Source organism: Sinocyclocheilus rhinocerous, unplaced genomic scaffold (assembly GCF_001515625.1).
Source record: "Sinocyclocheilus rhinocerous isolate Xijiao unplaced genomic scaffold, SAMN03320098_v1.1 scaffold984, whole genome shotgun sequence".
NCBI lineage: Eukaryota > Metazoa > Chordata > Actinopteri > Cypriniformes > Cyprinidae > Sinocyclocheilus > Sinocyclocheilus rhinocerous.
The window spans coordinates 1,490,918-1,506,583 of record NW_015643603.1 but is presented as its reverse complement, the minus strand read 5'-3'; the positions used below and the strand labels follow the sequence as shown (position 1 = coordinate 1,506,583).

At 36.1% G+C, this 15,666-nt stretch overlaps 1 protein-coding gene across 1 annotated transcript; it reads left to right on the top strand.

The window, feature by feature from the left end:
* Positions 1–10,256: 10,256 nt before the first annotated feature.
* LOC107757549 (creatine kinase M-type-like) lies at positions 10,257–15,128 on the top strand. The gene is made up of 8 exons (XM_016575064.1): positions 10,257–10,338; positions 11,695–11,903; positions 12,019–12,173; positions 12,431–12,563; positions 13,140–13,311; positions 14,093–14,216; positions 14,308–14,497; positions 14,623–15,128. The coding sequence occupies exons 2-8, from the start codon at positions 11,711–11,713 to the stop codon at positions 14,799–14,801; spliced, it is 1,146 nt and encodes a 381-aa protein (XP_016430550.1). The 5' UTR covers positions 10,257–10,338; positions 11,695–11,710; the 3' UTR covers positions 14,802–15,128.
* The last annotated feature ends 538 nt before the right edge of the window (positions 15,129–15,666 follow it).

The window sequence follows — 15,666 nt, the reverse complement described above, 5'->3', positions numbered from 1 at the left end:
TTTGAATTGGGCAAGTTTTTCAGAAGTTATTGTAGTAAAATTGCTAAACTCAAAAGAGCACAAGAAGAGAACATAATTTCCACCATTGCATACCTTTTATCCAAATGCCCTGATAGCTTATCTGTGGAGGAAAGTAATAGTCTTTTCGAGCATCAGCACAAATTGGATGAACTTTATAAATTAAAAGCTGAAGGTGCTTTTGTAAGGTCCAGAAGACGCTGGCTTGAAGAAGAACAAAACACGGCTTACCTTTTTAGGTTTGAAAAACTCTAGCTAAAAATAATATTCATCAGTTGAAAATCGGTAACACTGTCTCTGAAGAACAGCCAAACACTGTTCTGAATTCTATAAGAATCTTTATAGCAGTCAATTCTGTTATGACAGCACTATATCCTTTATAGACTCTATAGACAATATTAATTATATTAGTGCTCCTGACAAAGATTTTTGTGATCGTCCCATCACATTAGCTGAGGTCCTTGAATCAATAAAATATTTAAAAGTTAACAAATCGCCAGGCATAGACGGCCTTACTTCGGAATTTTACCAAAAATTTGCAAAAGATTTGGCCCCTTTTTTATTAGAAGTTATATATGAAAGCATTAGGGTGGAATCTCCCCCACCTACCCTAACTCAAAGTTTAGTAACTCTCATCCCCAAGCCTAAAAAAGACTTAATACTAATAGACAATTGGCGTCCAATCAGTCTTTTAAATTGTGACTATAAAATTATTGCTACAATCTTTGCAAAATGTTTAAAATTTATTTTACTGGACATAATAGATGAAACACAGTCAGGCTTTCTAAAAAACAGACACATTTCAAATAATATTCGGTTGGTTCTTGATCTGTTAGATTATTCAGTCAGAGTTAGTGAAGGATGATAGTTATATGCTTTTTCTGGACTTTTACAAAGCCTTTGATTCTATAGAACATGGTTTTATATTTAGAACTTTAGAAAAATTTGGTTTCGGGGACCTGTTCATTAAAACTGTTAAAACTTTGTATGCTCATGGTAACTCTTCAATTAAGCTTAAGTATGGTACCTCTCCAAGATTTGATCTGCAACGGGGAATACGTCAGGGGTGCCCAATTTCGCCATATTTGTTTATATTGACTACTCGATTATTAGCCAATCACATTAAGAATAGTACCTTGCAAGGGATCAGTGTCATGGGAAGGGAGATTATCATCAGCCAACTGGCATCAATCGGGTTAGTCAATTATTTCATCAGAATGGTTACTTGTTTACTTATCAAAAATGTATTTCTCACTAAGTTTCCTGTTACTCCAAAACAGTTTGCATAAAAAAGCACAAGCGAATGTGAGGAGGGTAATTAGAGATGCTAAAAAGAATTACTGGAGAAATTATTGTAATTCTATAGGGGAGGAGGTTAATGTCAGTGAAGTATGGGGTATGTTAAGAAAGATGGGTGGTTTTAAGAGAAATTTTGGAATACCGGTTTTAAATAATGGGGAAAGATTAGTTGTGACAATGGAATAGATCAGTGAAAAATATTTTGTGGAAAAAGGTTTGGACGCTTCCTAACAAATATTTATTGGTAAATAAGGTTAAAGAGATGTCTTTTAATCTTATTCATCAGTACTATCCTGTTAAAACATTTATTGTGTCGAAATTCAAATTAAACATAGATGTGTGACTGTACTTTTTGTGACTCACAACCAGAGACTGTCCTGCATCTTTTTTGGCGGATGAGATATGTTATATGATGATCAAAAATTTATCTGATTTTTCTCTGAACTTTTTATTGCGTCTTTTTAATAAAGTGTGGAGATCATTATTATTTTATTGATTATTATTCCTGTTTCAAAATTCAATCATATGACCACGCATCACACTATAGTCATGAGCTCACGAATATTCCCACCTGACACATTTATTGTGTCGAAATTCAAATTAAACATAGATGTGAACTGTACTTTTTGTGACTCGCAACCAGAGACTGTCCTGCATCTTTTTTGGCATTGTGTTCATACAAGGAAACTTTGGCAAGGCATTTGCCAGTTCATTGTAAACTTAATATACAATGACTTTGAGCTTTTCTTTAAGGATGTTTTGTTTGGAATTTTCACTTTTGAGAAGCAATATGGAAATGTTTACTTTCTCTGCAACTTAATTATTTTGCTTGCAAAATATTTTATCCACAAATGCAAGGTTATGAAAATTACCCCCCACTTCTCTTACTTTCAAGAAGATATAAACATTTATATTAAATCTTTATCTACCTCCTGTAACAAAAAGGCAACTAAACCTTTGAATGTATGCTCACTTTTTGGTGTTTTTGTATAATTTTTATCTGATAATTATTTTATGTTTTGAGGGAAGAGTATGTTTTTTGTTGTGTGATCTGTTTATTTATTTTATCTTATTTTCATTCATTTACTTATTTATTTTTCTACTCTTTCTCTTTTGATTTGTAATTGCTGTATATTGTTTGGTCATCCTTGAACCCCTGGCTCTTTTCCTTAACATATGTTCTGTCACACTTGTATTTCTGAACGAATGTTTAATTAATAAAAAAAAGAAATAAAAGAAAACAAAAAAAAACAACAGTGAGCGCAAGCTAGATTAAATTGATCTCTATGATAGGAAGTGATCACTATGTTATTTGTTGTAAAATAGGCATAGATGCTAGTGAAGATTTAGAGGAAAAGATAGGTAGATGGAAATTTAAATCCGCAAATTGGGAAGCATTTAAATATATTACTGATGTTAAGTTTCAAGAGTTGAGCATAAATGAGGAAATGGAGGATGTAGAAAAATATGAGAAATTATGTGAAGTATTGTATAGTACAGCTGAAGAGGTTATTGGGAAGAGTAAAGGGGAAAAAAGAAAGAAATCAGTACTGTGGTGGACAGAATTATGTAACAAAGCAATACAAGCCAGAAATAAGGCTTTTAAAAAGGTTAGGAAGACGTTTATATTTGATGACTTTATTTTATATAAAAAAGCACAAGCGAATGTGAGGAGGGTAATTAGAGATGCTAAAAAGAATTACTGGAGAAATTATTGTAATTCTATAGGGGAGGAGGTTAATGTCAGTGAAGTATGGGGTATGTTAAGAAAGATGGGTGGTTTTAAGAGAAATTTTGGAATGCCTGTTTTAAATAATGGGGAAAGAATAGCGGTGACTAATGCTGATAAGGCAGAAATGTTAGCAGAGGTGTTTGTTAAAGTACATAGCAATAATAATATATCAGAAGAAATGGAAATAAATAGAGAACAAGGTATAAAGGAACATCCAAATATTAGGATGGAGAAAGGGCCTTCTAATGAACATCTTGATGTGGAATTCTCACTAAATGAATTAAAGAGAGCTGTTAGAAGAGTTAAAAAAACTTCACCAGGAAAGGATGAGATATGTTATATGATGATCAAAAATTTATCTGATTTTTCTCTGAACTTTTTATTGCGTCTTTTTAATAAAGTGTGGAGATCAGGGAGACTTCCTTCTTCATGGAAACACGGGGTTATTATTCCTATATTAAAGCCAGCCAAGAACAAGCATAATGCTGACAGTTATAGACCTATAGCATTAACGTCAAATTTGTGTAAATTAATGGAACGTATGATTGTGTGTACATTAAACTATATGTTAGAAAGGAAAGAAATTATTTCACCACATCAGAGTGGATTCCGTAAAGGACGAAGTACATTAGATGCTGTTCTTAGTTTAGAAACAGACATAAGAAAGGCTCAAGTTAATAAAGAGGTGGTAGTAGGCATCTTTTTTGACATTGAAAAAGCATACGACATGCTAGGAGGGGCGGTTAATTAAGTTTGAACAATTAGGGATTGAAGGCAGAATGTTTAACTGGATTAAAGATTTTTTACTTAATAGAACTGTTCAGGTAAGGGTTGGGGCTTCATATTCCAGGATATATAAAATAGATAATGGTACTCCACAAGGAAGTGTGTGCAGTCGAGTATTGTTTAATATCATGATAAATGATGTGTTCCAAAATGTCAAAATAGTAGGAAGATCTCTCTATGCTGACGATGGAGCGATATGGAAAAGGGGTCGTAATGTATCTCATGTGACAAGAGTCAAACAATCAGCGGTTAATGAAGTGGAAAAATGGGCTAACAAATGGCGTTTCGACTATCGATGACTAAAACTCAACTAGTCTGTTTTGCGAAGAGAAATCATATCCCTGAAATAAAAGTGACGTTATATGGACAAGTACTTGAACAAGTTAAAGATATAAGATATCTAAGAATATGGATGGATTCCAGGTTGACCTTTAAGATACATATTCAGAAGTTGGTAGATAAGTGCAAAAAAAGTAATAATATACTACGATGTTTAACAGGAATAGAATGGGGAGCTAGTAGGAAATCTTTACTAAGAATATATAGTGCACTGATTAGGTCAGCAATTGATTATGGATGCATAATTTATGGATCTGCTTCTAAATCCTTGATTAAAAAAGTAGAAACTGTTCAGGCACAATCTTTAAGAATATGTAGTGTGACTAAAACTCAACTAGTCTGTTTTGCGAAGAGGAATCATATCCCTGAAATAAAAGTGAAGTTATATGGACAAGTACTTGAACAAGTTAAAGATATAAGATATCTAAGAATATGGATGGATTCCAGGTTGACCTTTAAGATACATATTCAGAAGTTGGTAGATAAAATATGATAATATACTACGATGTCTAAGAGGAATGGAATGGGGAGCTAGTAGGAAATCTTTTCAAAGAATATATAGTGCACTGATTAGGTCAGCAATTGATTATGGATGCATAATTTATGGATCTGCATCTAAATCCTTGATTAAAAAGTGAAGTTATATGGACAAGTACTTGAACAAGTTAAAGATATAAGATATCTAGGAATATGGATGGATTCCAGGTTGACCTTTAAGATACATATTCAGAAGTTGGTAGATAAGTGCAAAAAAAGTAATAATATACTACGATGTTTAACAGGAATAGAATGGGGAGCTAGTAGGAAATCTTTACTAAGAATATATAGTGCACTGATTAGGTCAGCAATTGATTATGGATGCATAATTTATGGATCTGCTTCTAAATCCTTGATTAAAAAAGTAGAAACTGTTCAGGCACAATCTTTAAGAATATGTAGTGGAGCTTTCAGATCTTCTCCAATATCAGCCATTCAAGTGGAGGTGGGAGAAATGCCTATAAGTTTACGAAAATTTAAATGAACTATGAATTATTGGATAAATGTAAAAGGGCATTCAAAATTACATCCAGTAAAGGACATATTGAAGGATTGCTAGGAATATGGGGAAAATAAAATCAAAAGTTTTGGTTGGACAGCAATTAGAGATGCTACGATTTTGGGTATTACAGAAATCTCAGTTAGTCCCTCTGTTGTAATACCGAATATTCCTCCTTGGTTGCTTCCTATGCCTCAAGTATATTTTCATCTACAATATATGGTTAAGAGTGAGAAAACTATATCTAAGGAGGTTATTGTTCAACAATATTGGGATCAAAATTACTCTTCAATGCTCCATATCTTCACAGATGGTTCTAAAGATCCTACATCAGGAAATTCAGCTGCAGTTGTATATATCCAAAGATTACAAGTCAACATTCAGAAAAGGATAACTAATTTTGTATCAGTCTTTACAACAGAGCTAATAGCAATTTTATTAGCTATTCAATGGGTGGAGGAAGTTAAGCCTACTAGGGTAGTCATTTGTACAGATTCCTTGTCAGCTTTAAATAGTTTAATAAGTGAACAATCAACATCAAGAAAGGATTTAATCTATGAAGTACTTATAAATCTGCTTCGGATTCAGGAAATTGGTATAGTCCTGAGGTTCTTATGGGTACCTGCACATGTAGGAGTACTAGGAAATGAAATAGTCGATAAACTGGCCAAACAAGCAATGAAACATATGAACGTTGAGGTACAAATTCCACTGAGTAAAGTAGAAATAAAAGGAAGAATTAAAGAACACATGAATAAAAAGTGGCAGGAAATGTGGGACAAGGATTTAAAGGGCAGACACCTATACAATATCCAAAAACAAGTTGGCAAAGGGAGAGTATGCTTTAACAATAGAAAAGAAGACATAATAATTACTCGACTTCGAATAGGACATTCTGGTTTAAATCATTCATTATTTACAATAGGGAAACATCAGTCAGGATTATGTGCTACATGCAGTGAAGCAGAGACTATTGAGCATGTACTTCTACATTGTGCAGTATATACCAAAGAAAGAGAGGAGTTATTTAAGAAACTGAGAAACATAGGAGTAATTAATTTTACTATATCAAATATTTTTTAAGTTGTGCCTCAGGACAGACAAGTATTATGAGAAAAATTCTTAGTTATCTGATAACAGGATTAGAAATTAGAATTTAAATTTCATATTAATACTACTGGTTGTTTTATTTATTTATTTATTCAAATGTTTTTTTTCCCTTTCTCCCTCTTTTCCCTCTTTCCCGTTAATGCTTCACACTCCTGTCCAGTTGGTGGCGGTAATACACCATAAGTTGGCTTGTCAACCGCCATTAAATCGTACAAGAAGAAGAAGATTAAATTGATTATTACGTTTTAAATATGGTTATTATTCTTACAAAAACGCATCGATTCGCTACAGGAGGCCTTTGTTCACCCCCCCGGAGCCGTGTGAGACACTTTTTTAATGGAGGGGCGCTTTTTATTTCACTTCTTTTGGACTGAAGTACTGCAACACCCGCAGAGGGGCATTAAACAGCTTGAAAGATCAAAGACAATTTTTTTATATAACTCCGACTGGATTTGTCTGAAAGAAGAAAGTCATATACACCTAGGATGCCTTGAGGGTGAGTAATTTATGGTCTAATTTTCATTTTTGGGTGAACTAACCCTTTAATATGTATCCATATGCATCATGCCAAGTTCTGCCATTAATCATTAACAACAAATTCTGATTTATATCAACTTTACTGATCGAGTTCTTTGCCAGTCAATGCAATACATGCCAGAAAGACAGAGAGAGAGATGGAAGATGGGATGTAGGAGTGTTGAAAATAGAGAGAGAGATGAGGGGTATGAAAAATAAGAGAGAGTTTAACAAAAACATACACATAAACTCATAAAAACATGTCTTCCCTTCTGATGTGACATACTTGATACAGTCACAAAATAAACCTGAATGTTTCACTTTTTCTTAGATACTGCTGCAGTTTTTGGTAGCTTAACAAGTTAGTATTGGTTGATAAGCTAATATATCATATGTTCTGTCCAGTCTTAGACTCAACTGAACAAACTGTAACATCATTTGATGAACACATCCCATTCACATACCTGCAGTGATGTATTTTCCATGCATTTAGGCATCAATTGCATTGCAGTAAATTCAATTAGTTAATGTATTTAGACACTATTAGTGTGTAGTGTTGTGCATCATTCAGGAATACCAAATATAGTCAGTGTCAGACTATTATATGAATTGAAAATGTAATTTCACACCATTCCAGGTGACCTGCGAGACCTCCTGCCTGTCCCACCACCTAACACTTTTACAAGCATGCAAGCACATATTTATATTTACGTGTATTCAAAAGCGACATAAAATATGCAGCAAGTGATTCATCCTAAGAGATAAAACAAAAATTGTGCAGAAAAGTACAAGCTATACCAGACATGCACACACTGTACCTTAAAAACCAGCTTTGACTGAAGGTCATATGGAGTGTTTAGACTCATGTTACCTGCTCCCCTTCCAAAGGCCATGTATATTATTAGTCACCACTGCCTGTTAACTTGCTACGCTTAAGACTACTGAACATGATGATGACATGGCCTCCACACACCTACAGACACATGCACACAACATATAATTCTCCATGGAGATTCCGTGCAAGACTTTCCAGTCCAAGTCCAAGTCTCACTTCCACATTCTGTTTGTGTAATATGTGTTTTAAATGACACCTGGTAGATTTCATTCTAGTTCATTAGTAAACTAACCATGCATTGTGCACCACTCCCTGACTGTATTTCTAAACAGGTCATCGTTTGACGGATAATTTGAGGCTTTATTGTGGTTCCATGTTTCTCAGTTTACTTTAGAAAAAATGTATGATCAGATGTATTGCACACTATGATTTAATACCATGTTTAACAACAGTACCTAGTATGCAAAAAATGCAAATGAGAAAGAAGACCTTTTAAAAACTCTCACACTGTCTTCACTTTGTGTTGTGTAACTGTCCTGTAGTAGCTGGAGTTGAGGGTCTGTTCTTTCACTGTATACACAAACACACTAATGTTACGCAACCTTCCCCCTCTTACACATGCATACCATTTTGACATGCACACCTCACAGACCTAGAAAAATCAGACATGACTATACACACCCGACTAAAGGAATCATGTTCAATGATTGGAAGGCATTTATCACATGTTCTGTTTTAAAATAAATTCTGTTCTTTTAAACGTTCGATTCATCAAACAATCCTGAAAAAATGCGTCATGGTTTGCTCAAAAATATTAAGCAGCACAACAGTTTTCAGCATTGATAATAATAACAAGGGCACCAAATCAGCATATTAGAATGATTTCGGAAGGATTATGTGACACTGAAGACTGGAGTAATGGCTGCTGAAATTCAGCCTTGCCATGACTTGAATAAATTGTATTGTAAAATATATTCAAACACAAAACAGTTATTTTAAATTGGAATAATATTTCACAGTTGAGATAGATAGATAGATAGGTTAGCATACTATTGGTAGAATGACAAACAGGAGACAGCTGTGTGAGTAAGGGGACATTGGTTGACCCCACAGGGCAAGGCCACAGTGAACGACCCCTCCCCCTTATATATCCAGTACTGGCCATAGATACTATATCCTCCCCAACCAACCAGTCTTCAAATATTATTATCTCTTGAATCTGTGTTTGAAACACACGCCTGGAGTCACACTAAATCCTTAAGTCAGAATAATGAACTAAGCATAATGAGAAAAAGAAAGACTTTACATTTGTCTCTGTATGATAAGCTGTGCTGATATGTGTGTGCATGCATGACAGCTGCTGGTAAGCATGTGAGCCATGGCAGGCCTGTTATTCACACTTGGAGACAGTTGGACTAGCATTAGTGTCCTGTATAACCTAAAGTCATGAGGCACAGAGATAAAATAAATCAATACTGTGAAATGTAATTCTTAACAATGCATTACTTAACAAAATGTATCAAATGTGTTATACAAGTTGCAGCTGAATGGATTGCTAGACAGATACTTTGGGGGAGGGGGTTACCCATAATATCCAGTGAGACTCTAGTACTGGGGACGCTAAGTGAGTGAGAACATGTATGTGACCGAAACTGGAGATGGAAATACCTCATTTTGAATTGCATAATTAAGTAAAAGAAGGCAGAACAGTGTCTGAATAATACAAACCTTAAGACTTCAAAATATTTTGTGATAGTGATGGTTTCCAAACAGTAAACATACTCTCATGGAAACATAATTATATATGTAGTAATTCTGGCAAAATCATGTTATTATCTGACTTGGATAATACAAAAGTTTTATAGGGTGTTTTTTTCCCAATTGCATTCATGGGTTAGGGGTTGGGCTTTATGGTTATGTTTAGGTATGAGTTGTACGTTTTTGTACAATTTTGCTGTCTTTTCAAATTATGAATTTTCATGAGTTTGAACTGTTGGTGCACAGTTGAGAGTCTATCAATTGACTTCCACATCCACTGCCTTCCTTAATTCATGTTCAGTTCATTCTAAAGTGGCAGCTGATGACCTTTTACCCCATTGCATAAATATGGCATCTAACATGAACAAATAAATGAATTAAATATGTCACTGCAGCAAACTTCACCTGCAAAACCACTAAATGAATTTGCACCAAGAATCATGTGATGGGCTGAGCCTACCAGCTGATTTTTTCCAAAGCCATTGGCCTGACGTGAGCACTTCTGATATCCATGGCATGTTTGGCAAAAGTGCTGCTCAGCCTTTTTAGCATGGTAGACCCTCCATGCTCCATCACCCCTCCTCCAACCTATACCCTACTTGAAAGCTATGTATGGGGCAGGAAGTGTAAATGGATATGGGAGGGAAGGGGGGCACGACCCACAGCTGCCACCTCATCTAAGATGCCTGGGATTTAAATTGAATCCTTTCTTACACTAAACAGGGCATAAGAGACTGGTGCCAGCCAATCAGAATTTAGTGAGCTCTAAAATGGGACAGCCAATGGCTGCAGGGGTTGGAGGTATATAAACCCAAATCGACTCTCCTTGCTTGGGTGACCCCTATTTCAGCTTTGGTGAACAGGATCTGATCCCAAGGACTGTTACCACTTTTATTGTCTTGTGTGCAGGTAAAGACAACATTCTTGAATAACCATTATTCACTGTGAGGAGAGAAGAGAGAAAGCTTAAAAAATAAATAAGATAAAATAATTTAGAAGAAATTCTAGTGGAATACTCCCTAAAAAGAAAAACATATCTAGAGTAAAATGTAAGTGTTTTGTGGGGCTGCATACATTTTCCAGTTTGTTATACTGTTATGATACACACCATGACAGCAGATGCATGTTCTTTTTCATGATAGAAGTACAGGAGTGTTTTTGTGAAGGGCATCTGAGTTTACTATAACAATTTTAATATATTTTTAATTTTCAAAAATTTTGGGTGAGGGACTGGTTTGGTTGACCTGTGCTGAAATGTGGGAGCAGATGTCAAATGTGTGATATGCAGCTGCTCTGAGAGCATAATCGGATACAGCCATAAAATCCTGGGACGTACTTCTGTTTCTCCTACTGACACATATGGGACAGGTTCCCTCTGCTGGCTATTTTTAAAATAAGACCCCGTGGCAAGCATGCGAGAAGCTTCTGATAGCTGTATTTCACAGAACAGAAATGAAATCAAATGACTCTTAGTTCAGACCACCACAAGTTAATAGCAATGTTAGGATTTGTATGTGGTAAATGATAAAAGAACACAACCAAGATGTGCTTAACATGTGAGTCTAAGGAAACTCCCAAAGGTCAGTCTGTGTAGGAACACTTTAATAACGTATAAAATGTTAAGTGACCATATAGGCAGAATACATTGCAATATGTTCAAAGTATTTTGGAAAAAGTCTGAGATTATGTCAAAGTAAATGGGAGGGAGTGCAGACCCTAGTAAAATTAGATCAGTCTACATTTAGACCTGAGAGCATCTCTCCCATTCCTGGACCAATCAGGCATATCATATAATAAGTGAGGACCTCAAGTGGAGGTTGCTAGGATACCAGACAGACAGACTGCTTTAATGTGTGCAGCTGTGTTTCACAGGTTATGGTTCATCACAATCCAGTGGAAGCTGATGTTTAAGCAGTTATGGTCCTGCACTGAATACAGTTTCACTGATTTCAGTCAGCATGCTGTAAAACATTTGGAAACCATCTGGATATACTAAAATGACCACTTTTATTGCAAATTTTTTATATGAACATGATGCTATAGTGTCTGCAGCTGTTGGTGAGACAATCATGTTGCAAGCTTTTACATGCTTGGTTGAGGAAACCCTTTTCAGTCCTAACAAACTAAACAGAATGAGTCAAATTTACCTTCCAATTGTTAGACAAAGTCAGACAGGTGAGACATGTATATGTAGAAGTAATATATGATTATTCGAGGAATCAAATACAAATATTCGTTCTCACTTTCTCTTTGTCTAATCCTCAGTGTTAGAAACATAATCATGCCTTTCGGAAACACCCACAACAACTTCAAGCTGAACTACTCAGTTGAAGATGAGTTTCCAGACCTTACCAAGCACAACAACCACATGGCCAAGGTGCTGACTAAGGAAATGTATGCCAAGCTTAGGGACAAGCAGACCCCCACTGGATTCACCGTGGACGATGTCATCCAGACCGGTGTTGACAACCCAGGTGAGTAAAGACATCAGTGTCACATCCTTACCGCATATTTAACCCGATCAAACCTGGACCACTTCACAGCATGTTTCCTTCCTTTATATACTGATGAGATTACATTTTTCTCCAGGTCACCCCTTCATCATGACTGTCGGCTGTGTTGCTGGTGATGAGGAGTCCTATGAAGTGTTCAAGGATCTCCTCGACCCTGTCATTTCGGACCGCCATGGTGGATACAAGGCAACTGACAAGCACAAGACTGACCTCAACTTTGAGAACCTGAAGGTACAAAACAGAAATAACAAATATTTTTTGAAGTGTTAGAAATCAGTAGACATAGGCTATAAATGGTCTTAATTAATCCTTGACAGGAGAAAACAGTAAACTGTCTTCTTGACATCAATTATTTATTTACTTGAATGTGAAATGTGAGATGGTAAATAAATATGAAAATCAATCCATATGGGTATGCTTCATATGCACAATCTATTGTTTAGCAATATTTGGGAATGTTCTGAAATGAATTAAATCTCTATTTTTAGGGTGGAGATGACCTGGACCCCAACTATGTTCTGAGTAGCCGTGTGCGTACCGGCCGTAGCATCAAGGGATACGCCCTGCCCCCCCACAACAGCCGTGGAGAGCGCAGAGCTGTGGAGAAGCTGTCTGTTGAAGGTGTGCCGTCATTACAGTACATGTGTGCACACTTCAGTGTTATTTAACATTATTTATATAGTATTTTAGTATTTATTAGTATTTTAAATACCTTTTTATTTTTATATTTAGTTTTCATTTTAAAGTTTTAGTCATTTTGTTGTACCTTTGTTATTTTTATTAGTTTAAAAAAAAATTTTTTGTACCTTTTTTTTTCTTTACTTTTTTTTAGTTGTTTACTTTTTTTTTTGTTTAACCTTATTTTATTTCAAGTAGCTGCCAAGGCAATATTTTTAATTTTAAGCTTAAGTCTAACGGTCATCTAAAATTTCTATTTTATTTCAGTTAACAAGAATGATTTTTAAAAGTTTAAGCTGTAACAATAACACTGGCACACATTACATACCTAGAAGTGGTACTTCAACTTTGGCCCAGTTGAAATGAACCCTACTAGGGGGCTGTTACTCCTTTCAAACCCCAACAGCAGTCCAGATCTTAGTAAAGGCGTATAGCACAATAATTGTAGAATAATGTAATTTGTAGAACGAAAGTATACATAAGAAACCGTATAAGTTTAAGCACTCCTTCTTTCTACAGCCCTGAACAGCTTGGATGGAGAGTTCAAGGGCAAGTACTACCCCCTTATGTCCATGACTGACGCTGAGCAGGAGCAGCTGATTGCTGACCACTTCCTCTTTGACAAACCCGTCTCCCCCCTGCTGCTGGGTGCTGGTATGGCCCGTGACTGGCCCGATGCCAGAGGCATTTGGTGAGTCAAATCATAATCATAATATTTCGGTCTTATTTCGAAGGTTGCACCCTTCATGGGTCACATGTGTCAGCCGCATACGTCATCAAGGTTGTCTCATTTCAGAAAAGTAACCATTTCAAAAATTTACTGTTATTCCTTGTGCAGAGTAAATTACTGTAATTTCTTTCTTCCTTTGGAATGTAATGGTCACTTTCTGAAACTTTTTTTCTTTTGAAAAGAAATTCGGATTTTTTTTTACTTTTATGAAACTTTTTCTACAAATGAGACATCCAATGAGACACATACCAAATGACTGAACAAAGGCTATATATAATTAATCAATACCACACAAGCAAGAGTGCTGTTGTTCTAATTATCCGCATGGACGGCCACACCAACAGCATGATGGTGTAATATCAACATTATATTAACAATAAGTCATTTTAGACACAATATTGCCAATTACTTCATTTTTGCTAAGTAAAAGAAACAACATGTTTCTGTGTTTCCGAGCATCACACAGTAGTGTTTCGATCCTGAATGAATCAGTGTTGAATTAATCGTTTGAGTGAATGATTCAGTGACTCACTCATGAAGACTGTCACTTGCAGCCACCTACTGGTGTAACCTGCAGAAAGTGCAAACAAAGACAAACGGATTGTGATACAATGAAAAGTTCCAGTGTGATTCAACCTACAGAATAGGTATATAGAGTATAGAACATAAGCGTTATATAAATTAGGTTTTGAATTGTAAATAAATTGTGGTGCATTGGGTGAGGCCTATGCTTCAATTACAGGCACAATGAGAACAAGACCTTCCTGGTTTGGGTGAACGAGGAGGATCACCTGCGTGTCATTTCCATGCAGAAGGGCGGCAACATGAAGGAAGTGTTCAAGCGCTTCTGTGTTGGTCTTCAGAGGGTATGGAGAACCTGTACATATAAATGCACATATGTAAACCGCTGTTGTTGCCCCCAGCATGTGTGAGCATGTGTATGTTCTGCTTCGACAGATCGAGGAGATTTTCAAGAAGCACAACCATGGATTCATGTGGAACGAGCATCTTGGTTTCATTCTGACCTGCCCCTCCAACCTGGGCACAGGCCTGCGTGGTGGTGTCCACGTCAAGCTGACCAAGCTGAGCACACATGCCAAGTTTGAGGAGATCCTGAACAGACTGCGCCTGCAGAAGCGTGGCACAGGTATACAAACCCTGCCTGAACATACTGCACTGTAGAATGTTTATTGATGATATTAACGTCATGAAGACGTTGTATAATTAACATCTGCTCCATTTGTTGACCTCCATCCTCATTTGTCTTCCCAGGTGGTGTGGACACCGCATCTGTTGGAGGAGTGTTTGACATTTCCAACGCTGACCGTATTGGCTCTTCAGAGGTTGATCAAGTGCAGTGTGTGGTTGATGGCGTCAAGCTGATGGTCGAAATGGAGAAGAAGCTGGAGAAGGGCGAGTCCATCGACAGCATGATCCCTGCCCAGAAGTAAAGCGGGAGCCCTTCCATTTTTTTCTAGTCTTTGTTTTTTTTTTTACAGTCCATCGTGCAATCTGACATCAATGCAGAGGAAACTGCTGCTCAAAAAGACAGTCTCGCCTTTGCATCTGTCTTGCTTTCCTTTTTTCCCTTCTTCTTTATTTTCCATGTCATTTCGCCATCACTTTATTTCCTGTTCAGTTGGTAACATCTTGGGATCAGATTCCCGGCGCAGGTGTGAGTGCCTGTTGTCGAGGCTTCACCTTAATTTCAGCCTTGGTTGTAAAAAGTGAATCAATCAAGTTGTATTTAAATAAAAATACCCCGTAAAACATATAAACATGTCTTCTATTTTAACAAATTTGTGAGCAGAGTCAATTATATATATATATATATATATATATATATATATAGTTGTCAACATTTGAAGTGGATCAAAACCTTTAATCAAAGTTGTCCTAAAACCTTAAACCAAAATGTATTCTTGTCTTAGGACAATTTTGCTGAACTTTTTTGATCCACTTCAAATGCTGACTACTGTGTATATATATTATATATACACACACACACACAAATATAAACTACTGAATTTGTAATGAGTTCATATGGTCAAAGTTTAGATGACTTTTTCAACCAGGCAACAAATAAATTACCCATAAAAAAAGAAGAGGGATAGAATTTTGCACACCACGAGATTCCCATACATCCAAATAAAAATGCTGCAATAATCAAGCACAAGCAAAGATGCCAACATCAGTGAAGTTTATTTCTCTCAAGTTTCCATTTTAATATTTGGCCAGAGGTGCAAACACCTCTGGGGGAAAAAAAGTTACTTTCTGCAAACAGCAGTTTCTCTCTTGCTCTCTCTCTCATATATA

Bases quoted from the DNA above. Each gene is read 5' to 3' on its own strand.
- LOC107757549 (XM_016575064.1), top strand. From the start codon at position 11,711: ATGCCTTTCGGAAACACCCACAACAACTTCAAGCTGAACTACTCAGTT. The intron at 12,174-12,430 runs GTACAAAACAGA...CTCTATTTTTAG, and splicing joins TCAACTTTGAGAACCTGAAG to GGTGGAGATGACCTGGACCC. The intron at 14,498-14,622 runs GTATACAAACCC...TTGTCTTCCCAG, and splicing joins CCTGCAGAAGCGTGGCACAG to GTGGTGTGGACACCGCATCT.